This window comes from Canis lupus, chromosome 11 (genome assembly GCF_003254725.2).
Source record: "Canis lupus dingo isolate Sandy chromosome 11, ASM325472v2, whole genome shotgun sequence".
NCBI classification, from domain to species: Eukaryota; Metazoa; Chordata; class Mammalia; order Carnivora; family Canidae; genus Canis; species Canis lupus.
This window is the reverse complement of record NC_064253.1, coordinates 67,868,629-67,891,118: the sequence shown is the minus strand read 5'-3', so window position 1 is coordinate 67,891,118 and position 22,490 is coordinate 67,868,629. Positions and strand designations below refer to the sequence as shown.

The 22,490-nt window shown below is 63.5% G+C and overlaps 2 protein-coding genes across 7 annotated transcripts in view; both read left to right on the top strand.

Annotated features, from left to right (window-relative positions):
• Positions 1–3,003: 3,003 nt before the first annotated feature.
• KIF12 (kinesin family member 12) lies at positions 3,004–11,579 on the top strand. Of its 6 annotated transcripts, none has more exons than XM_049116394.1 (19): positions 3,005–3,626; positions 3,716–3,790; positions 3,883–3,961; positions 4,927–5,054; positions 5,164–5,239; positions 5,672–5,806; positions 5,972–6,107; positions 6,814–6,905; positions 7,084–7,231; positions 7,939–8,057; positions 8,141–8,245; positions 8,759–8,861; positions 8,945–9,035; positions 9,241–9,327; positions 9,663–9,753; positions 9,825–9,929; positions 10,532–10,632; positions 10,721–10,860; positions 11,187–11,579. In XM_049116394.1, exons 1-19 carry the CDS (start codon positions 3,601–3,603, stop codon positions 11,324–11,326), a joined length of 1,977 nt encoding a protein of 658 aa, XP_048972351.1. In that variant the 5' UTR covers positions 3,005–3,600; the 3' UTR covers positions 11,327–11,579. The 6 variants fall into 6 exon arrangements, with proteins under 6 accessions (XP_048972352.1, XP_035552859.1, XP_048972351.1 ...); XM_025432748.3 differs by having other exon boundaries at positions 5,164–5,254; XM_025432751.3 differs by having other exon boundaries at positions 3,006–3,626; positions 5,164–5,254; positions 10,721–10,839.
• Positions 11,580–20,637: 9,058 nt separating this feature from the next.
• Positions 20,638–22,490, top strand: part of LOC112650154 (alpha-1-microglobulin/bikunin precursor) — a 13,457-nt gene continuing 11,604 nt past the window's right edge. The window contains exons 1-2 of the mRNA XM_035696957.2: positions 20,638–21,007; positions 22,018–22,160. Coding sequence (XP_035552850.2) covers positions 20,891–21,007; positions 22,018–22,160 — 260 coding nt within the window. The 5' untranslated portion in view covers positions 20,638–20,890. The remainder of the gene's footprint in view (positions 21,008–22,017; positions 22,161–22,490) is intronic.

Here is a 22,490-nt window from a genome sequence, read left to right as displayed (position 1 = left end):
AGCGCAGGATGCAGGGGAGGGGCGGGTAGAGGAGGGACGCCGCAGGGGCCAGCAGGAGGTAGAGCACGACTGGCCCAAGTCCAAGTCCCAGCCTCCGTAGCTCAGACTTTAATCTGAGGCCCCAGGGAGTCAGGGTAGGACTTCTCTCAAGGGGCATGTCTAGGGCTGAAGCGGGAGCAGGGGTGGGTGGAGGAGGGTCCCTGCCGGCTCAAGCCTGCTTTCCTTCACTCCACGGGCGCTTCCAGAAGGCCTGCTCCCCAGGCCACCGCAGCAGGCCGGCTAGCCTCTCCCCAGCGCACACGCTCAGGACAAAACCTGCGCAAAGAGCAAAGAGCGGGGCTTCGCAGGACAAAACTCCTTTGTGATGAGCCTCGGGCCATGGAGGCGCAGTGCTCTGCTGCCCTCTGGTGAGGACTGGAGATGCACCCCTGCAGGGCTCCCCACCACCCCCCTCCCCGCCCCGCCCCCGCCAGCTTCTAAAATCCTGAGTTTCCTCCGGACACCTTCATCCCTCCATCCCTCCCTCGACCACCACGGGGAGTCCCAAGGCTCCCAGCAAACAGGTGCAGAGAGCACAGGCCCAGGACAGGGTGAGGAGGGGAGGGGGACACAGAGGGACTCAGCCCCAGCTGTGTCAGGGGTACCCCTGGATGGGGGGGGGGCAGGGCCTGTGTCTTTAACTTTTACAAATGAATAGTCACAGATGGCATTTACTCCTATCACCATCATGATGGTCATAGTCATGACGATGGTGGTGACAGTGGCAGTGAGGGCAGGCACTGCTCTTTCTGTAGCAACTGGTGGCCGTGGCAGGACTTGGGTGACGCTGGTGTTGGGAATAGAGTGACGGTAATGAGGACCAGGGTGGAGGCAGGAACCGTGGTAGTGGTGATGGAGCTGGTGGCTAATATGGCCTGGCTGTCCCTGTCTGTGTCCCTGGGGCATACGTCCAGCTCTAGTGGGCACACACCTAGGGAGGGGGAGAGTTCTAGATCCCGGGATAGGCACAGGTTTAGCTTTACTCGATAAAGCCAAAGAGTTTTCAGAACGCGGTTGTCCTCACACTCTTTCCCGTCACGTGTGGGAGTTCCAGACGCTGCGCATCCCCACAAACGGCATTGTCTGGTTTGTTCACTAATGTATCTCTCGGGGGCCTAGAAGCCTGGCACACAGAGGAGGCCTCATACAGAAGAGCTGCTGAACGAATTCACAAGTGAAGTGTAGCAGACGCCCTGGCTCCCTGTTAGAGAACAGAACCAGAACTCTGCGCCTGCTTGCGGACATCCAGCGAGGGACACATCCTGACCTGCAGAAGTCACACCCAACAGCCCATCACACCCCATCACGCACATATCCTTGGCTTAGCACTTGTCTCAAAACCCTTACAGTGTGCCTCATCTTGGTCTGTTTTTTTTGTTTGTTTGTTTGTTTAGTTTAGTTTTGTTTTGTTTTAAGATTTTATTTATTCATGAGAGACAGAGAGAGAGAGGGAGAAAGAGATTGAGAGGCAGGGACATGGGCAGAGGGAGAAGCAGGCTCCGTGCAGGGAGCCCGACGTGGGACTCGATCCCGGGACCCCGGGATCACGACCTGAACCGAAGGCAGATGGCCAACCACTGAGCCACCAGGGTGCCCCCCATCTCAGTCCAGTTTTGAAGAGGAACAGCAATTTGATTAAACCCAGCACACAAAGATGTGAATGACTGGTAGTCCTTAACCCTTTTAGGGACATTTAAAGGAGCAGCTTGTTCTCTTACCCAGTTTACAAGTGAGAAAGGCAACCTGCCATAGCTCCCAGCACCCAGGCCGGCACCAGCTCACAGCTCTGGGTTTTCCTCAGTTCTGCCATGTACAGCTGCTTTCCCCTTAGACAACCTCCCCTGCCTGCCTCTCTCTTTTCTTCCTTTTTCTTTTTTTTTTTTCATCTGCAAAACGGGAATAGTAATTCTTGTCCTATCCACCTCCAGGATTTAAAAAAGAAAAAAAATATATATAACCGATTACGGAGCTTCACAGTTGAAAGAAATCTTGGAGATCATCTAGGGACTTTTATTTTTGCTATTAGGTAACTCTTTACAATGTATGAATCACTTTCAATTACACTGGCTCATTGAAACCTCAGAACAACTATGTGAAATCATTAATCTCTTTTTATAGGAAGGAAACCGGGTAAGAAAGGGGGAACTACTTGCTCAAGTGGCAGGGCTGGGGGCAGTGGCTCTTTGCCCTACCTAATCTCCCTAAAGATCCACCTGGAGGGCCCTATGACTAAAAGGTTATCTGGCTCTTGCTTGCACTCCTCCGGTGCCTGGGGAGCTCACCGCCACCCAAGATGAGTCCTGCTCTAGTTGGGTGGCTCTCATAGTTGGCTATCATTCCTGGTGGTATAAGGCATGTTACACTGAAGGGGGGGGTGATTATTAAGACTTTCATGCTAAGGAGGGTCAGGGAGAGGGGAAGTTTAGGGAAATATTCAGAGACCGTACAGAGGCAGCCAGAATGGCAATAATAATAACAATGCCTCTCTGATAACGTCATTTCCCCATTTGTAACCCTTCGACGTCTTCCTGGTTCCCTAAGAGGGAGTCCAGGCTCCTTCGTGTACCCTCCATGAGCTCGGTCCAGTCTCAAAACACCTCTATGTGTCTCACACATTTCCCCACCCCACCCAGCCTTCCTGTACCGTGTTCCCTCCGCCAAGAACACCCTTACCTACGGCCCTCACCTGCCTGCTGCTACAGGGCTCTGAACCACCCCCCAAATCCCTGCACACTGGGCTGTTCTTACTTGTGTCCCTGCCCAAGACCATGGGATTCCTTTGCCCTGGTGCCCAGCATGGGCACCGTGACTGAATGGGTGACTGGCCCACCCCAGCACGGACGCTGAGAGCTCTGCTGCTCCTGACAGCCAGGCCAGGAGAGGGTTAAACAGCTGCCCTGGCCTCAGCTCAGCCTTGGCATTGGAGAAGCAGGTGGTCCAATGTTTAACCAGGTTCTTTATGGGCCTTCGGTCAGCTTGGCTCAGGAACTCAATCCAGCCAGGTCTTCCGAGAGCCGAAACCTGGGCTCCTCTCGCCCCTTTAGGCACCCCCACCACCCCACACCTCTGCCTCCTCCCTGAGGCCTGGGGTGCCAGGCAGCTGGAGCTGCCAGGGAGGGGAAGCCGGGGAGGAAGATCACAAAGCTGGAGGAGGTGTAGGTGGAGAGTAGGAAGGGCCTGGTCCACGCTCTGCCCGGGCTTGCTGCCAGGCCCTGGTTGAGCCCTTCGTATCCCTGCCTCCCCATCCCCACCTGTGTAGGGAGGAGGCCGGGCGGGGTGGTCCCTCCTGATAGGAATGGGCAAGAGCAAACTCCAGAACCCCCTACCTAGGGGTCCCCTCGCTGGAGCCTTTCTCCACCAGGGCTGGAGGTGGGTAAATCTTTAACCAGCTGGCCCAGGGCAGGCCCGAGCCTTTCCGGATGGATGGCTGCCTGAGAAGGGGGAAAGGGGGTGGGGGATGTAGGGTGTGCAGAGCCAGTCCCAGCGCGTGGAAAAGGGAGAGAGTGGGGGAGAGAAAGGAACGGGGCTCGGGCGGAGCCAACTCCGCGTGCACAGCAGGACATGGAGAAGCGTGGCTCTCCCGACGGGTAAGCACAGATCCCGGGGGTTCCGGAGGGTTCCGGGGGGTTCCGGGAGTCGCCGAGCTCCGGGATGGTAACTCACGTTGCTGCCGCAGGGACCCCGCGCGGAGCCTGGAGCAGGGGCCAGAAGGGCTGGAGGGGCCAGAAACGCCCATCCAGGTGGTGCTCAGGTAAGTATGGGTAGGTTGGAGCGGGGAAGGGGGGCGAGGGCGAACCCATGGCCACGACGGGATGGACCATCTGCCTCCCCCACGGACCCCAGGGTGCGCCCCATGAGCGCCGCCGAGCTGCGTCGAGGGGAGCAGAGCGCGCTGCACTGCTCGGGGACCCGGACTCTGCAAGTGAGGAAGCCCTCCCACCCCAGCCCCAACTCCCCCCAGCCCGCTCCCCCGCCCCAACCCACCTGCAGGCCCCTCCGCCCCTTCCCCGGGGCGACAGTGTCCCAGGAACCCCTTACCCCACCCCCGCCCCGTGAGCCCCGCGAGCCCCGCCCTCCTAGGCCCCGCCCCCTCTGCCGTCCCCTCCCAACTGTGTCCCAGGCCCCGCCCCCCGCCAGTGAGCCCCGCCCCGACTGTGTCCCAGGCCCCGCCCCCCGCCAGTGAGCCCCGCCCCGACTGTGTCCCAGGCCCCGCCCCCCGCCAGTGAGCCCCGCCCCGACTGTGTCCCAGGCCCCGCCCCCGGCCCAGGCCCCGCCCCCGCCAGTGAGCCCCGCCCCGACTGTGTCCCAGGCCCCGCCCCCGGCCCAGGCCCCGCCCCCCGCCAGTGAGCCCCGCCCCGACTGTGTCCCAGGCCCCGCCCCCGGCCCAGGCCCCGCCCCCCGCCAGTGAGCCCCGCCCCGACTGTGTCCCAGGCCCCGCCCCAGGCCCCGCCCCTGCCGCCCCCGACCGTGTCCCAGGCCCCGCCCCTGCCGCCCCGACAGTGTCCCAGGCCCCGCCCCCAGCTCGCCCCGCCCCTTCCGCCCCTGACCGTGTCCCAGGCCGCGCCCCGCCCCTGCCACCCCTGACCGTGCCCCAGGCCCCGCCCCCTGCCGCCTCCGACCGTGTCCCAGGCCCCGCCCCAGGCCCCGCCCCCAGCGCGCCCCGCCCCTGTCGCCCCAACCATGTCCCAGGCCCCGCCCCAGGCCCCGCCCCTTCCGCCCCTGACCGTGTCCCAGGCCCCGCCCCTGCCGCCCCGACCGTGTCCCAGGCCCCGCCCCAGGCCCCGCCCCTTCCGCCCCTGACCGTGTCCCAGGCCCCGCCCCTGCCGCCCCGCCCCGTGTCCCAGGCCCCGCCCCCAGCGCGCCCCGCCCCTGCCGCCCCTCCCCCAGGTGAGCCCCCCGGGCGGCGGCCCCGACGTGGCGTTCCGCTTCGGCGCGGTGCTGGACGGGGCGCGCTCGCAGGAGGACGTGTTCCGGGCGTGCGGGGTGCGGCGCCTGGGGGAGCTGGCGCTGCGGGGGTGAGTGAGGCGGGCGCCCGGGCCCAGCACCCCCCCCCCGCCCCGGGGTCCGCGACCCCTGACCCCCACCCCGCCGCCCCGGGCCCAGCCGCGCCCCTGCCGCCCGCAGCTTCTCCTGCACCGTCTTCACCTTCGGCCAGACGGGCTCCGGGAAGACCTACACCCTGACCGGGCCTCCTCCGCAGGTGCGCCGAGCGCAGGTGCAGCCCCGCGGGCGGGGGGCGGGCGGGGGGCGGGCGGGGACCGGGCCGGAGCCCTGGGGAGCCCTGGGGAGCCCTGGGGAGCCCTGGGGAGCCGCGGGCGGGCAGGCGGCGCAGGCTTCCAGGGGGGCAGGGCCTGCGTGCAGCCCGGGCCCGTTTACTTGCAGACGAGGAAACTGAGGACCCGGAGAGGTGAAGGCACTTGCCCGATGCGCAGCCACCTTTGTCCGCTTTACTTAGTGGCCGTCGGTGCGGGCCTCTAAGCGCAAGTGACGGTTCCGACCGAGGACTCGGCGGTGCCTCGGAAGGGGCACGGTTGGGGCGCAGAGGGCAGTCCTCCACGAGGGCAGTTACGACTGCTGCTTGGCGCTGCGATGATCAGGATCCAGCCCCTGGCTCAGCTGTCTCTGCCCCCAGGGCGAGGGGGTGCCCGTGCCCCCCAACCTAGCTGGCATCATGCAGAGGACCTTCGCCTGGCTGTTGGACCGCGTGCAGCACCTGGGTGCACCTGTCACCCTCCGGGCCTCCTATTTGGAGATCTACAATGAGCAGGTGGGAGACGGAGATGAATGACAGCCCTCAGGGGAGAGGGGGCATTTCTCTCCCAGGAACATGGGTCAAGGGACAGAGGAGGCTGGGGGACTGTCGTCCGTAAGGTCTGGGGGCGGATGGAACGTGGGCTCAGGGCCCTTCCCTCACCCACCGCCCTTGTCTCAGGTTCGAGACCTCCTGAGCCTGGGATCTGCCCGGCCCCTGCCTGTCCGCTGGAACAAGACCCGGGGCTTCTATGTGGAGCAGCTGCGGGTGGTGGAGTTTGGGAGTCTGGGGGCCCTGATGGAACTTCTGCAAATGGGTGCGTGCGTACTACTGCAGGGGTGCTCTGGGGTGGGGGGCACCCATTCCTCAGCCGTTCGGAGCCCCTGGCTGGAGCTGTGGGTTGAGGTGACCCGTGCAGGAGAAAAGGGCCAGCAAGCCAACAATTCAGACACAGCCCAGAGATGTTCACCCCACCCCACCCCAGGCTTGCAGATTCTGCTGTCCAGACTCTGGGAACCCTGATGATTCCGACCACACTCGGCAGGGTGTGGTCAGGGTCATGGTCTCTCCGTCCCAGGGCCCTGCCCTTCCAGTCTGTTCCCCCGCGTGCTGCAAACCACATCCCTCTTCCTCTCCAGGCCCCCGGACCTCTCCGGTTTCTTGATGGTACAGGTCATACCTCTTGGGCCAGCCCACGATGTCCTTGCGTCCCATGCATTCATCAGATATTTATTGAGCAGCCACCCCGTGGCAGGCATCAGGGACAGCGGACTCTGGTCCTGGCCCCAGAGTTGTGCCCAGAGCTGGTCTTTCTGCCTCAGTCTCTCTCTCCACACAACGGGAGAGGTGTTCCTAAGGCGTGAATCTGACTGACGTTCCTCTGCTCAGTTCTCACCATCTTCCTTTCACGCGTCACGCACCTTTGCCCGGGCCCCTCTCCCAGGATGCCCGCGCTGCCTTATCCGTATCGGTGAGCACCTGCTCTTCCTGCCGGGTGCAGCTGCTGCTGTTCTCCCCTCTAGGTCTCAGCCGCCGTCGGAGCTCAGCTCACACCCTGAACCAGGCCTCCAGCCGAAGCCATGCCCTGCTCACGCTCTACATCAGCCGCCAAACTGTGAGTGTCCCCACGTGGGGAAGCAGCTGGCCCGGGGCCACCCACGAGGGTCGGCCTCTGGATGTACAAACCAACTTGGGCATGCGCGGAGGTAATAGTGGAAATCCTCGGCTTTGTGACTTTGGTGGGGACGGCCGCTCCCGAGTCCCCATCGAGCCCCGATCCCCCTGCCCCACAGATGCCTCCAGCGGACCCCGGGGAGCCCCCCGTTGGGGGGAAGCTGTGCTTTGTAGACCTGGCTGGCAGCGAGAAGGTGGCGGCCACAGGATCCCGCGGGGAGCTGATGCTCGAGGCGAACAGCATCAACCGCAGCCTGCTGGCCCTGGGTGAGACGTGGGGCCGCCGGGCGGACGCCTCGAGTCCCCTCTGAGCCTGACCCCCAGCTGTGGGGGAAACCAGAGGAGACGGAATGCAGGGGGCTTGGGAGGGTCAAGAGCAGTGACCCAGGAGCCACATGCCTCCCTTGTCCTTCCCCCGCTATTGGCTGGTGCCTCCCCTCTTAGGACTTCACGAGTCTGTGAAGCCTGAGAGTTTATAAAGGTACATTTCTATTTGAGAGAGAAACACTCGAGTGCAGAGTACGAGCCCTCCGACCTTCAGCCTGTCCCGTGGGCGCTGGGGGAGACTGAGGCCCAAGGGGGGGAAGGGCAGTGACCCTCCCACGCCCACCCCTGGCCACTGGGCCCTGAGCTCCTTCGGGGCTGGGCCCCCAGCCTCCCTCTGCGGCACGTGTGGGGAGATTTTCGGGGAACTCCTTCATTCAGTCCGTTTGTCAGACATTTCCTGCACCCCAGCCCGGTTCAGGGGTGTTGAGGTCTGTTGGTGGCCCTGGAGCTCGGGGGTGGATGAGGCCGTCTCTGCCCTCAGGAGCCCCAGTCTGGTGGCAGAGGCCAGTCTGACCGAGTAACCAGATCTTGTGGGAAGGGGGATTTTCGGGTCACATGGGCCTGGGTGGAGATCCCAGCTCCGTGCGTACTGGCCGGGCGCCCTCGGATGAGAGCTGTAACCTTGCTGGCTTTGCGCCCCCACCCAGGTCACTGCATCTCCCTGCTGCTGGACCCACAGCGGAGGCAGAGCCACATCCCCTTCCGGGACAGCAAGCTCACCAAGCTGCTCGCAGACTCGCTGGGGGGACGCGGGCTCACCCTCATGGTACCCGAGGGGGGCTGGCAGGGAGCGATGGCTCCAGAGGGCGGGGGCCCGGAGAGGAGCACTCACAGGCGGACCCCCCGCAGGTGGCCTGCGTGTCCCCTTCAGCCCAGTGCCTTCCCGAGACTCTCAGCACCCTGCGATATGCGAGCCGAGCTCAGCGGGTCACCACTCGGCCACAGGCCCCCAAGGTGAATGGAGGGGACAGGTAGAGGAGACAGGTGGGGCTCGGGCAGTAGCCGGAGCCTGTGTGGTGTCATGGGAGGTCTGGGACTGAGTCAGAGCCCTGATGATGGGGCTGTGATTGGGTAGGGTGGGGTCAGGCTCTCGGGCCGTGTTAGGGCACGTCTGGGGGTCTGGTCTGATCTGGGACATGATTCAGGGCATAGCCAGGATTCCAGTTGGTACCGCGATTAAGTCTGAGTTGAGTTGAGGTCTGACGTAGTGTCTCGTTTGGGGTCAGAATCTGGGCCAGGGTTTGGAACAGGGTCCCGCTGGGAGTAGGCGCTCCCAGCATGCAGCTAAGGCTACTGGCACTTTGATACCATCAGGACAGGGTGCCTCCTGCAGGCGGATGTAGCCTTGTGCCAGGATGCTCAGGCTGCCAGTGAAGCGCGGCTCCTACTCGCCCACCCCCGGAAGCCCTTGTGCAGTGCACAGCTCGTGCAGCCATAAACAGCAGCTCTGGGCTTCCTTCTCTGCAGTCACCTGTGGCAAAGCAACCCCCGCGTTTGGAGATTGAGATGCTGCAGCTCCAGGAGGAGAACCGTTGCCTGCGGGCCCAACTGGGGCAAATAGACCCCAAGGGTATGAGCTCCCTGGAGGCAGGGGTGGGGCGAGGAGAGGGTCTGGGGCTCCTGTGAACCCAGCCGTCTCCCCCTCCCCTGCAGCCTCAAGGCTCAGTGGGGCTCGGGTGGCCTGGGCCCAGCGGAATCTCTATGGGATGCTACAGGAGTTCATGCTGGAGAACGAGAGGCTCAGGTAGGGCACACCTGAGCCGGGGGGCTCCGTGCCCCATCCCAACCCCCTGGGCTGCCCCTGCCGAGCTACCCGCTCCCTACCCGTGGCTACCCTTCTGTCCCGCCTTGCTCCCGGGGCTGGTACTCCCCCGCAGAGAGGGGGCCTCACCCATACCCCCGGCGGTAGCTGTGCCTCCTCTCACCTTCCTGGGGCCTGCTCCTCCCAGGAAGGAAAAGAGCCAGCTGCAGAGTAGCCAGGCCCGGGCCCGGGATGAACAGCGCCTCCTGGCCCAGCAGGTCCACGAGCTGGAGCGGTGAGCGCGGCGGGCAGCGCGGGAGGCGGGCCTCGGGACACAGGGCAGGCGGGAGAGGGTGGCCCGGTGACCTGGCCGGTGGGGAGTCTGACCTCCGGACCCAGACCGCCTGGGTTCACTTCAGCTCTGCTGTGTGACCTTGGCTGAGTCCTTTCACTTCTCCCTGCCTGGGCTTCCCCTTCTATAAACTGGGGATCGTGCGGGGCTGGCTTTGTGGGGCTGTTGTGAAGCTTGGACTGACCGAGCTCGTGTGTAAAGCCTTGAGAACGGTCCCTGGCACGTAGGCCCTGGTGCTGGCCTGCGGGCTGTAGGCACAGACGCCCTGTTCCCTCCAGGCGCCTCCTCTGTGCCTGCTACGGTCCCCAGCCACGCCCTGGCCCGGCCCCACCGTGTCCCTGTGTGATGGTGCCAGCTGCCCCGTGCCCCGTGAGTCTCTGCCCAGCTGGGAGGGGTGAGCGGCAGCAACGGCCCGAAGCGTCTAACACGCCCTCCTGCAGGCCCTGCCACCCCTCTGCTGCTGCCCCTGCTGCCACCTCTGTCCCCTGTGCCGAGCACCCCTGGCCCACTGGGCCTGCCCACGTAGGGATTTCCACCTGCCCCAGGTAGGAAAGGGGGAAGCGAGGGGGTGGGGGAGGCGGGGAGAGGGAAGTGGGGGGAGCTGGAGACTGATCCAGGGGGTCAGCAGCCTGGGGGGCTCCAGAATTCTGGGGTCCTAGGCTGCATCATGGGGTGAGGGGGGACCTTTGGGCTCCCATGCAGGGTTCAGAAGGGCTGGTTACCCACCCCCCCACCCCCCACCCCCGCCATCCTGCCGCCTTTCAGGAGCCCACGGAGCCGCTGGCTCACTCACCCTTTCCCTCGCATGTTACCCACTGACGTGTTCATCAGCTCGTTCAGTCCCTCTCCCCCAAGTGCCCAGCTTTGTGCCAGGCCCTGTTCGGGCACCGAGGATTCAGACATAGACCTGGTGTGATTCCTGCCCTCAGGGAGTTCCTCATCTCCAGGGAGGACAGTACGAAGGGAGGGCCACCTGATGCCTGCAGAAAAGGGGACCCAGACCCTGCCCCTTTTGAGGTCACCTGATATTCCTGGTGCCCCGCGGAGGCAGGCTCGGTCAGCGGAGATGGTGGAGCCATGGGGGCGCCAGGAAGGTGGGGCCCGCAGAGGCAGGGTCACCCAGTGCGGGCTCTGGTCTTTCCTGCAGGTGATGAGCCCTAAGGCCCCAGGTGATATGCCCCTGTGTGCCCAGCCCCCGCCCTGGGCCCCCCCAGGCAACCCTGGCTCTGCCAAGTGTCCCAGAGAAAGGTGGGCCAGCCCTGGGATGCTGGGGGGGGAGGGAGAGGCTTGGGACCTCGAAGGCTCACCTCCCACCACCCAACCCCCCCTGGCCCAGGAGTCATAGCGACTGGACTCAGACCCGAGTCCTGGCGGAGATGCTGATGGAGGAGGAGGTGGTACCCTCTGCACCCCCCCTGCCCATGGGGACCCCGAACACACCACCAGTGCTGAGAGGTGAAGAAGAGAGAGAGGGAGGTGTGTGTGTGTGTGTGTGTGTGTGTGTGTGTGTGTGAGAGAGAGAGATCTTGGGCCAGAACCCACCCTCTCCAGACCTCAGTCTTCCCATCTCTGAGGTAGGATGTGTGTTGAGAGGCGATTGTGACATCTTCCCAGTTCCCAAACTTGGGAATTCTCTTCCTGGGGCCACCCGTATGTCCCGATGGGTGCAGGAGCCCGTGGTGTATGTTGAGGGGCGGGGGCCCACCTGAGGCTTCCCCAGAGAGTGTGGGGATGCTGATGGGTCTGGGCGGGGAGGGGCGCAAGGGAGCACGGCCTCGAGTCTCTGTCGCTGTGCTCCCCAGGTGGGGCTGCAGTTCCAAACCTGGCCCGGAGACTGGAGGCCCTCAGAGACCAGATTGGCAGCTCCCTGCGACGCGGCCGGGGCCAGGCACCCCCCAGCGAGGCTGCACGGAGCCCCAGCCGCGTCCTCCCGCCCTGCTGAGGGCACAGCAGGAAGCCAGGAGTGCACCGTGTGACCTTGGCTGGGCTCTGCGCTCCCGGGCTCGGTCTCCCCGTCCGCTCAGTGCAGCTGCTCTGGGCAGAGGGTAGTGCCCGGGGGCTGCGGGTAGGGGCTGGTGGGAGCAGAGGGGAGCAGAGGGAGGGTGGGGCCCCAGACTGTGGGAGATGACACTGGATTTGGGAGAAGCCAGGAACAGGTGATGAAATAGATGAATAAACAGAGGCGTCGGCTCTGAGTGTGGCTGGTCCTGTCTCGGGTCCCGGGTCCCGGGGCCACACCTCAGGCACTTCCTTCGGCCTGGGGCATCCCAGAGAGGAGGGGGCCCTCGGGGGGGGGGGTTGAGGAGGGGCAAGGACTCTCGGCAGAGGTGCGTGCCCCTTCTGATCAGGAATAGTCCAGGTTGCCATCTCCTTCATATGGTGCCCAGGTCTCAACTGAGCAACTACTACATGCACCTGCGCGGATGTGGGGAGATCGAATGACGAGCATGTCCGTGCGGGAGGTCCGTGCAGGAGGACGGGTGCCAGCTCATGCCTGTGCCAGCTGCACGTGCCCTGGTGCCGGAGGAACCACGAGATCCGAGTTCTGATGCCACAGACTTGCCGTGACCTCGGGCAGGCCTCGAACCCTCCTCCCAGAGTCACTTTCTGGCATTCAGCCAGTTAGCGGAGGGGGGGGTGGGGGGTGAGGCTCCCTGTCTCTTGAGTTCAAGGAGGGTCAGGAGGTGAAGAATATCTGAATCCCAGGAGGAAGCAACAGGTCTACAGTTTGGGGAAGGTCCAGGCGGGACATGAGACACTGGGGGTGCTGGTGGCAAGGCCTCACTAGAGAAGAAGCCACTGGGGCTAATCTAACGCCCCCACTTTATAGTTAGGGAAACTGAGACCCGTAGGGCTCATTCATTCATTCAACACTACGGGCATGGATGCAAACCGGGGCGGTGAACAGGCCTGACAAGGGACAAGCTGGCTCTGCCCGGGAAGCTCACAGCGGCCAGGTGTCCCACGCTAGGGGGTTCGGCAGCGGAGACGCCGTGGAAGGCCATTGCTCTGGGAGGCAGAGCCCAGGACGGGGGCGGGTGGGGGTGGGGGTGTAATGACCAGACCCACAGGCCCTGGGCGGGCAGAGTGGGCCGCGGTTCGTGGAGTCCAGAGAGTGAACCACACATGGTCGCATGTCACCTGCCCCCGTGACAGTCGTGGGGATTGAATCCACTTCCAGATGGAAAGAGTAGGGCACCAGGCCTTGCTTGGGGCAGATGGTTTAGCCAAAGGTACCTTTTGGTCAACATGGGCCATTTGACGAAATCGATGATCTGGGTGCAAAAAAAAAAAAAAAAACAACCATAAAAATCCGTTCAACAGATCCCCTTGGGGTTGGGGGACCCACCCTGGGCCAGCATTGAACAAAGCCTGAGAATCCTTCCCTCGCAGAACACAGACAAAAACAAGCAAGAAAAAGAGCGGAGTACAGGGAACTGGGTGATAAATGCCATGGAGCAAAATCTAGCGAGAGGTCCACCTGCCAGGGTGGGCGCTGCCCTAAGCAGGGGGACCGGGAGAGGCCGCGGGCAGTGACGCTCGTGCAGAGACCTGAAGGTGCACCCGGCTGTCACCCGGCTGATGCCACACGGCCGCCTCTTTCTCTCTAAGGAATTCTGGTGCCACCTGGGCTCCGGTGGCGGTGGCTGGGCAGGTCCGAGCCTGGGCTCCGCCCCTCCCCGAGCGCTCATCTCTCGCTGTGTCGGGCCGCGTGCTGGGAGGTCTCCAGCCCCAGGCGGGGACGACCCCTGGCACCGAGCGTGAGAGCTCTCCTCCGGCCTGGGGAGCGTGGACAGGACCACCCAGGGGGACCCTGGCTATTGCTGGTTCAATTCGTGTTTGGAGGAGTCCTCCTCCGGCTGGAGCCAGCCAGGATTTTCCAGGCTCCTAGTTCCAGCTCAGCAGAACCGCCACTGACTTCCGCAGAGAGACACTCAAGGACACGAGTCTCCAGCGCCCCACCTCACAGGCCGTGTGCCCGTCTCCAGGTCATCCTCACTCTAGGAACGGCCACGTGTCCAGAATCCTGAATCCCTGGGGGAATTCCAGAGGACCCCAGTAATGCATCAAGACTCTCCTGGCGCAGGGGTCCTTGCTGAGAGCTTGAGGACTCCAGAGGGCGCTTTTGGAGGGAGGCCTGAACCCTACAGGCCTTCCACAGGACGCTGGAATTTGGGGGGGCAGTTCTCTGGAAATAGGGTAGCCGTTCTCCAGAACTGTCAAGCCTGGAAGGTGTCTGTCACATGAAGAATTGAGGGAAGCTCTAGGGAATCCTAAAGCACTGTAGGAATTTTCCAGAATACCAAATCCTTAAATGATCTCGGAAACCTTACAACGCTGTGTAGAAATTGGGAGGGATTCTCTGGACTCTTTGGCTCGGGATGAGGATGTTCAGCAGAGCTTGGAAGGCCATCCAGGCGTTCTAGAATGCTGGCAAATCTGGAGACGGATCTAGAAGTCTAGAGTCCTAGCTGAATTCTCCAGGCCCCTGTGGACCCCACCCCTCCAGGCCGGCGCGGGAACAGGGGCATGGCTGGCGGCGTCATCGTGGGGCACACAAGCTGACGGAAGAACACGCCTGCGAGTCCTTGGGTCGCCTTCGAGTCTCCTCTGGGCCATGAGCCCCAAGCTCGACCCCCCGAGGTGCAGACAGCGTGAGAGGGTGAAGAGCCGACTGCCAATCCGCATGGACCCCCTCTCGCTGTGGCCTTCGTTCCGACGTGCGTCCCCCCTTCTCCCTGGGTCTCTCCCCGTTGTCTGATGATGCCTTTGCCCCACATTCACCTTCAGTTTGGTGCACAACGGGGTGCGCTCAGCCCCTCTGAGGGAAGGTTTTGTGTTCCCGCAGATGACTTTTTCCAGGGCCGGGTCCTTGTCAAGCTGCCCAACAGTCCTCTTCCTTTGTTTTCACGCTGGTGCAGGTGGGCGCGGGCCTGCCACGACCCGGGAGCTGCAGCCACCCTTGCAAACAGGTGGTGCTGTAGTGACACAGCAGGACCCAAGTCAGGAGCGGGGCCTCGAAGCCTGCCCCGCAGCCGACCCCCCGTGGGAGCCAGCCTGGCCCGGCCCTGCCGTCACTGACCGGATTCTTGCCAAAGGCCGGCAAGGCCTTGATAGTATCAGGGGGAGGGGAGCTTGCTGGGCTGAGCACAGTTCTTTGCTAAAACGTAGGCACAGGGGCGCCTGGGGGGCTCAGTGGTTGGGCATCTGCCTTCAGCTCAGGGTGTGACCCCGGGGTCCTGGGATCGAGTCCTGCATCGGGCTCCCTGCATGGAGCCTGCTTCTCCCTCTGCCTGTGTCTCTGCCTCTCTCTGTGTCTCTCATGGATAAATAAATAACGTCTTCAAAAAAAAGAAAAGAAATAAACTGCTGAGGGCCGAGCCTGGCACCCGGTCCGTGCTCTACGAATGCTGACTATTATTAACGACGGATGCCGTCCGCACAAACAAGCAGCGTTCCTGTACTTGCAGGAGAGGAATTGTGGCAGTATCTGCTCTCCGGTCATTTCGGACCCGGGAACTGGTGGGCGGCCACCCTGCCGGCTCCTTCCCCTCGGTGGCTCTTCCAGCGTGGACCGTCGCGGGAGAGAGTGGCCGTCCCGCCGTCCGGTGCAACAGCCGGGGACAGCCCGCGCCGCCCTGCCGGGGCTCAGAGCCATTGACTCATCTTCATGGACGGAGGGCCCCGGGGACTTTCCAAAAAGGCCCAGCTTGCCTCGAGGCTTTGGAAAAGAGCTATTTTCATCTGCCCGAGGACATTGGGTGATGAACTGGGTGGGCCAAGAGTCAGGGCAGGCCCCTGGAGGCCCTGCCTTCATGGACCGGTGTCGTCGCCCTAGCCACAGGCAGCTCCCTGGACATTTACTCCCCGGGGAAAGCCCTTTCCTGAGCTGCGCAAAGGGAGCCTGAGGGTGAGTCCCGAGCTCTGTCCCCCTGGTCACAAGGACACGCAGCTCTGAAGTGACGCACTCTGCAAGCGAGGCGGCCCCTCCCGCAGTCCGCCTCCCGCAGTCGGGAGGCTAGAGTGACAACGTCCAAGGGCACACTCCCCTCTGCTTGTCCAAGGAGCGAGAACATGACACGTCCCCGCTCATTTCCCTCCCCCTGAGCTCCTCTTCACCCCATTCAACAGAAGGGAAAACTCCGATCCGGAAAGGTGAAGTCCCGGGGGTCCACCCAGGCCCCAACGAGTCCTCCCAAGCACAGACGAATTCAAACCTGGGGACTCGAGGAAACGCCGTCCTGGCGCAAAGCCCCTTTGCATCTCGGGTGGACTGTGTCCTTGAGCCTCCCCGTCATTCACTGGTCGTGATTTAAGGACTCAGAGGAGCGACTCCGATCTCCCAGCCTCGCTCGGCTGCCTTCCCGCTGGGTGGGCCTTCTTGGGGCCGGTTCTCCGTCCCGGTGCTTAGGAACTCAATTGGTGTGTGTTCACTGAGCACCTGCTAAGAGCCCAGCATAGCCCTTGGTGGGTGTGGCAGGCACGGGCACGCTCTAGGCTGGGGGGTCGGGGGGACAGGCCTGCGTAAGCCTGACTCCTGCCAGGTGGGGAGGGGGATGACCTGCCCGCTCTGCGCCAGCTGTGCCTCAGTTTCCCTATCTGTGACATAGAGCAACCGTTGTAGTAAAGTGACGGAAGCTTCTGTAAGATGCGCTTGGGGGGCGCCCTGCGAGGGGCCTGGCATGTTGTAGGAATTTAATCCGCCCTGGTGGTCTAAAGCAGTGGCACCCAAGCCTGGTTCGCTGGGAGGATCTCCCAGGAAACCGTTCTTTTTCTTTTTTTTTTTTTAATTTTATTTATTTATTAGAGAGAGTGCGTGAGTGAGCACAAGCAAGGGGAGCAGCAGGCAGAGGGAGCAGCAGACTGCTGAGCAGAGACCCTGATGTGGGGACTCGATCCCTCGACCCCAGGATCGTGACCTGAGCCGAAGGCAGACGCTTAACCGACTGAGCCACCCAGGCCCCCGAGGAAACTTTCTAAACGGCCCGATGTAAGCATCCAGCTCGGTAGCTGGAGGGGGACAGGCCAAGGTAGAGGCTGAGTGGTCTGCACTCGCCAGGGGGTCGGAAGCCGACCTGGGCGAGGAAGGCCAGGGTCCAGCGCTGCTTTTACCCCTTCTGTGGGCCTTTGCTCTAGGCCTCCGCTCGGGTCTGCGAGGAGTCCGCAGAGCAAACCCGGGTGGACTTTCTAGAAGTCCTCTGCTGCCCTCTAGTGGACACGGGGCACGCTCACCTTGCGTAATCCCCGCCGCGTGCAGGCCCTTACCTGGTGCCCCACGCTGTGCTGCGCCTGTGACACACGTCCCTGCAGTGTGTACGCCTGGGGAGCCCCGAGGACGCTCACAAAGGCCCCTCACTGGGCTCTTAGCCGTGTCACGTGAGCTATTTTACCCTCATTCGCAGGTCTAGAGGAGGACGGTGAGGTCGGTGAGGTCAGGGAGGGAGAAGCCTGACCCCACGGTCCCCCAGGAGGTGACAAGGGCTGGAACTCAAGTCTAGCCCTTTGGGATGCGTGGGGAAGAAGGAAAGCCTAGAAAATGCTGCGCAGTGAGCAGGTCCCCTCTGGGGATGCTGGGGTACGGAGTCCCGGGCGGGGACCCCACCTCGGTTGCACCACGAGTGAACAGGCCACACCCCGAGTCCAGCTAACTGCGCAAGGCCTGCGCTGGATACCCCCTCGTGGGGAAGGAAGGGCCCCCTGCCGCCCCCTGCCACCCCTGCTCTGAGTCCCACCCCATGTCCTTGGTCCCTGTGGGTCCCTCCTTCTTCCTGGAGCCCCCTTGGGCAGGTGCTTTCCTACCTCTTCCGGGATCTCCCATTCCCTTCGGAAAGCCCACCTGCACTCCCCACACACCCCAGGTTACCGGCCCAGCAGGTGGGCCCCCTCCCCAGCCTTGCTCTCCCCACTTGCCTCGCCCCACCCCCCAAGCTCCAGCTCCATAGTTTTGATGGTTGGTTGCTTGGCTCGTTGGAGTTTGCTTTCCAGATGCTTCTTTGTCCCTCCATCTGCCTCCTCCGTGGCTCCGCTGTTGCTCCTCTGCCTGGGGCACCCTGTCCTCCCTCCATGGGCCCCCTTGCACTTTTGCCTGGTGAACTCCTCAGTGGGTTAGGCTCCCCTCCTCTAGCCTCTGCACCCCCCCCCCCACGGGGAGTGAGCTCTGGGAGGTCCCTCATGGGTTCCATCGTACCCCCAGCACCAAGCACAGAGAGCGAGCTTGGTGAATGAGTGAATGAATGAGTAAGTGTGGGAGAAGGCCTGGACCCTAGGGTCAGGCCGATGTGACCCCCAGCTCAGCCATAAGCTGGGTGACCTTGAACCTATCCCTTCCCAGAGCCCCCACGTCCACCTGACAATGACCCCCCCACTCCTGCTGAGCCTTCTGCCTGGGGAGGCCCCTTCCCCTCCGCTGGGACTGCTTCCCGAGGGACCCGTTCCTGGGGACTCTGGGGCCCTGGGCACCCCCAGGAGGGCAGCGGCCCCGGAGCCTCCACCCTCCCGCCCCGATGGCCGGAGGGGGAAGAGGGGTCGGCACCCCCAGACCACGGATGACCTTGCATCCCGCGGCGGTCCAGGGTTAATTTTTAAAAAGCAGCTCAAAGTCCAGGTGGGCTTTGGAAGAGTTTGCCCTTTCTGTTTGCTCTGGTTAATAATCTCAGGAGGGCAAACATCCCCGAAGGCGAAGGCGGGCAAAGGGATCAACATCCAGGCCTCGGCGCCCCCGCCCCCCGGGACAGGCTGGGGGCTGAATGAGCAGCCCCGTGCAGAAGAGGCCAGTGTTTGTCTTTCCCCCGGTGCGGCCCAGCCTCCCCCTGGGGCCGCAGCCTCGACAAGCCCGACAAGCCCGGTGCCGACCTGCAGGGAAGAGCAGACGAGCCACCGTGGAGCTGTGGGCAACCTTCACGGGGGACAGGGGGTTGGGGGGCCCTGTTCCTGCTGATTCCTTGTTGGTTTTTCCTGCTGTGCCTGCTCGGTCTCCCCAAAGACGGCACCTGAGACCCTCACCGGGCAGGGCAGTGGGCAGGCCACGGAGCGCTCGGACACCCTGCCTCACTCGACCCTTGGCAGACGCAGCAGGGCCCGCCAGCTCCAGCCTACAGATGGGGAAGGCGGGCCTCGGAGGGGAAGGTCATCCGCGGAGTTAGCGGAAAAGAAGTCAGGGCTTCTGGCTCCCAGTTCTCGGAGCACCTCTTAGTCCGCCTTCCTACCACCACCACTAACTACCCAAACCGTGGGAGATCGAGAAGCCCTGTGAACAGGAGGGAAGCTAATTGTCCCAGAAATCTAAGCCGAGACGGTTGGTGTGACTGAACATGTAACGTGGCTTTGAGCTTCCTGGCGGCCAAAGCAAAAAGGGGGAAAAATGCTGTTACTGGCCAAGCTCTCCGTGATGGAGCAAAGGGAACACGCTCACTTAGGAATAGAGACATATTTGCCCCCAGTGCTGGGTGGCCGGAAGGTATTGGGTGGCTCTTACAAAGGGATGTGACACACCTGCTGGTGCCACTGTGGGAAGGGCTCAGAATTCCTGATTCTCACCTGAACGCGGGCCTTGCTTGGGGAACCCCGCATCCGAAGGGGGCATGCCCAGCTGTAGCGGGGGCGGGGCCTTCTGTGAGTGGGGTATGTTCCTCTCTTCACCCAGAGGGCCTGCAGCGGCCCTGGCAAGAGTCTGAGCTTTGGGGACAAAGAGGCCTGGGTTTTTAAAAACCTTCATTTAAATTGGTTAATGAAGGGATCCTCAGGTGGCTCAGCGGTTTGGCGCCGCCTTCAGCCCAGAGTGTGACCCCAGGGTCCTAGGATCGAGTCCTGCATCAGGCTCCCTGCATGGAGCCTGCTTCTCCCTCTGCCTGTGTCTCTGCCTCTCTCTCTCTCTCTCTCTCTGTATCTCTCATGAATAAATAAATAAAATCTTTAAAAAAAAATAAAGCCTTTAAATAAATAAATAAATAAATAAATAGGCTAACCAACAGCAAACAGTGTCCGAAGGCCGCTGCCGCTCCCAGAGAACCACAGCTGGGCGCGTAAAGCAACAGAAGCGTACTCCCTCTCGCGTTTCTGGAGGTTAGAATCCCCCAGCAGACGGTCGGGCCGCACTCTTCCTCGAGTTTCTAGAAAAGAACCCTTGCCTGCCTGTCTCCTAGCTTCAGCAAGCCCTTGACTTGTGGCCGCCCCCCTGCCGTCCTGCCCGTCCCTCCCTCCGTGTCCCTGAGCCCCGGTGTCTCTCCTGCTCCCGCTGGGCAGGGCCCACCGCCCCCGACCACATCCTAAGGTTGCACCCACGGGGGAGGTCGCGGGGACGCCAGCTTTGCAGGGGACGCTGTGCTCCACCTGCTACAGACGCATTCGCCGGCCGATGGGGGAGCCCCGGCGCGGGGAGGACAGGTCCCTCGCCCAGCGTCAGCGCAGGTGCGGTCTGGCTCCCGAGTCCACCTCTCCGCCGCCACCCGCCACCCGAGGCCGCCTGTCCCAGCAGCTCTGCCTCCCCTCGGGGGGGACCCGGGCAAGGCGCCTTCCCTCTCAGACACTCCAGTCCCTGTCTTTAGTTTCTTTTCTTTCTTTCCTTTTTTTTATTTAAGATTATTTATTTGAGAGTACGAGACAGAGCGAGCACCCATGGGCAGCAGGGGGTGGGCAGAGGGGGAGGGAGAAGCAGACTCCCTGCTGAGCGGGGACCCCCTCACCCCCACGTGGGACTCGATCCCAGGACCCTGAGATCATGACCTGAGCTGAAGGCCGATGCTTAGCCGACTGAGGCCCCCAGGCGCCCCTCAAGTCCTTTCTCTCTAAAGGGGAAAAATGGCTCCAACTTTCTAGGGTTGTGGTGGGGATTGAATTGAGCTCCGTGAAGTGCTGGTGCAGAGCAGGCCCACAGCAGGTGCTCAGGGACCGGAGCTGCTATGGAAATCATTATTATTCCCACTATTATTTGCTAGGGCTACAGGAAGCCAGGGAAAGCCAGGGGTCGGAGAGGGAACTCTGGGGACAGGGTGCCTCAGTGCCAGTCTAGTCTGGGCCTTTGGCCTCCCTGTGGTCTCCGCTGCTTCTCCCCGGGCCTCCGTTTTCTCCTGTGAGGCAGGGGCCCCATCGGGCTCATTCCACTGGCTCACGGTAGCGCGAGGTCCAGGTGGATGACCCCGCGGGAAAGGCTGCGGGTCGCTGTCTCCTCTTGCAGCAGGTGGCGAGTCTCTGCGGGGAGCCTTTCTGGGGCCTGAACCCAGCCCTGGGCGGCGTCTGGGCCAGGTTGTTTTTGGCCAACGCCTCCTCTGAAACAGCCACTCTGGCCTCCTGGGGACCACTGACCCCGGGCAGGACACTGCAAGGGATCGATCACACCTGGCCTTGGGGCCCTGATTGGTTCAGGCCGAGGAGCGCAAATACCAAAGTCGCCTACAAGCTGCGACCCCCTCCCCAGCCTCAGTTCGCAGCCGCCGTGGGCAGGGAGGCGGTGGTTCCTCTGTCCCCGCACCGAGCCTGTGAGTGCCACCGCGGAGAAGAGCCCAGAGCCATGTGGAGTCTCGGGGCCCCGTTTCTGCTGCTGACCGCCTGCCTGGCCGCGAGGGCCAGCCCGGTGCTCACGCCGCCCGACGACATCCAAGTGCAGGAGAACTTCGACGTCTCTCGGGTAAGGCCGGCCTGTCTGCGGCCAAGGCTGCTGGGGGTCCGCGCAGCTGCCCTGCGGGGGGGAAGCGCCCAATCTGGATCTCAGGGCTGGGTCCCCGAGGGCCCTTCCTGCCCGGACGGTCTGGGGTGCCCCTGCCGCTCCGTGGGCCTCAAGAGCGAGCCTGCGCCCCCGGGCTGCGGGGGTCCTCGGCCTTCCAGCGCATGGGGCAGCCCACCCTGGGAAAGGCCTTGTGCGGCGGCCGCTCCTGCTGCCCGCTCGCGGGGCTCAGCTTTGCCGACTTCCGGGCCCCCTCGCGGCTCCCCAACCTCCCGCCACTCGCCTGTCCCCACGAGCCCTGTTACCAGCCTGGCGGCCGACGGAGATCCAGGGGGCCCGGGGCAGACGCGGGACAGTGCGGAGACGGGGCGCAGGACAGAGAGGGGGCCGCGTGGGCACCGTGCGGGGAGCCCCAGGACCCCCTTCCAGCCCGGGCGCTGTCCCCAGGCCCTCGGTGGCCTTGAGCCAGACCTGGCGCAGCCGGGGCTCTCGGCCCTTCCAGCTGCAGGTTTTGTCTGTGCTCAGAGCAGAGCAAGGGCCGCGGGTGGAGGGCTCGGGAGCGGGGTGGGGGGGTGGGGGGGTGGCGTGATGTCGAGGCCCCGAGGCTCGTGGCTCCTTCCTCAGCGCCCGGGAAAGAGGGAGCAGGCTGGACCTGAGCTAGGTCTGGGAGGGGAGAACTTTCCAGCGGCCCTGGGCTGCCTGCAGGGCGAGCTCCTGTCCCGGGAGTTGGGGGTGGGAGGAGAGGACAGCAGCGCTGTTCCTGCCCTGCGGGGCAGCAGTGGAGGATGACCTTCGACCTCGGGGATCTGGTCTCATCCAAGGAGCCGCACAGATCCTGTGCCTCCGCCCAGCGCCCCGGGACCCCACCTGCACCCCCGGCCTCCTGGGCTCTGGGACAGGACAGCCTCGGGGTCAGAGGATGGGGGGGCGGGGGTCCGGCGGCGCAGACCCTCAGAGCGTGTGGCTGCTCCTAGATCTACGGGAAGTGGTTTCACGTGGCCGTGGGCTCCACCTGCCCGTGGCTGAAGAAGTTCATGGACAGGATGTCCATGAGCACGCTGGTGCTGGGCGAGGGGCCGACCGACCGGGAGCTCAGCATGACCAGCACGCGCTGGCGGTGAGTGAGGGGATGGGCTGGGGGGCCTGGAGACTCATGATCGCCACCCCCAGCCGGGCCTTGCCTCCGAGCCCCCTCCCGGCCCCCCGGCCGCCCTCCACCGGGCTCTCCTCGGGGCCAGCGCCCCAGCACGCGCCTGTTTCCAAGCCTGCCCCCCGATCCTTGGGTGTCCCTTGGCTCAGGCAGGGCCCCTCCAGCCCCCGGGACCCCACCTGGAAACCCGGAGGGAGGGGGGAGTCGAGATTCCTCTCTCCGCTGCCACAGGCCGGCCAGCCCACCCTCAAGCCCTGTCCTTTCTCTGCAGGCCCTCCGCGCTGTCCCTTCTCCCAT

Bases quoted from the DNA above. Each gene is read 5' to 3' on its own strand.
- KIF12 (XM_025432748.3), top strand. From the start codon at position 3,601: ATGGAGAAGCGTGGCTCTCCCGACGG. The intron at 9,328-9,662 runs GTGAGCGCGGCG...TGTTCCCTCCAG, and splicing joins CAGGTCCACGAGCTGGAGCG to GCGCCTCCTCTGTGCCTGCT. The intron at 10,633-10,720 runs GTGGGCCAGCCC...CCCCTGGCCCAG, and splicing joins GCCAAGTGTCCCAGAGAAAG to GAGTCATAGCGACTGGACTC.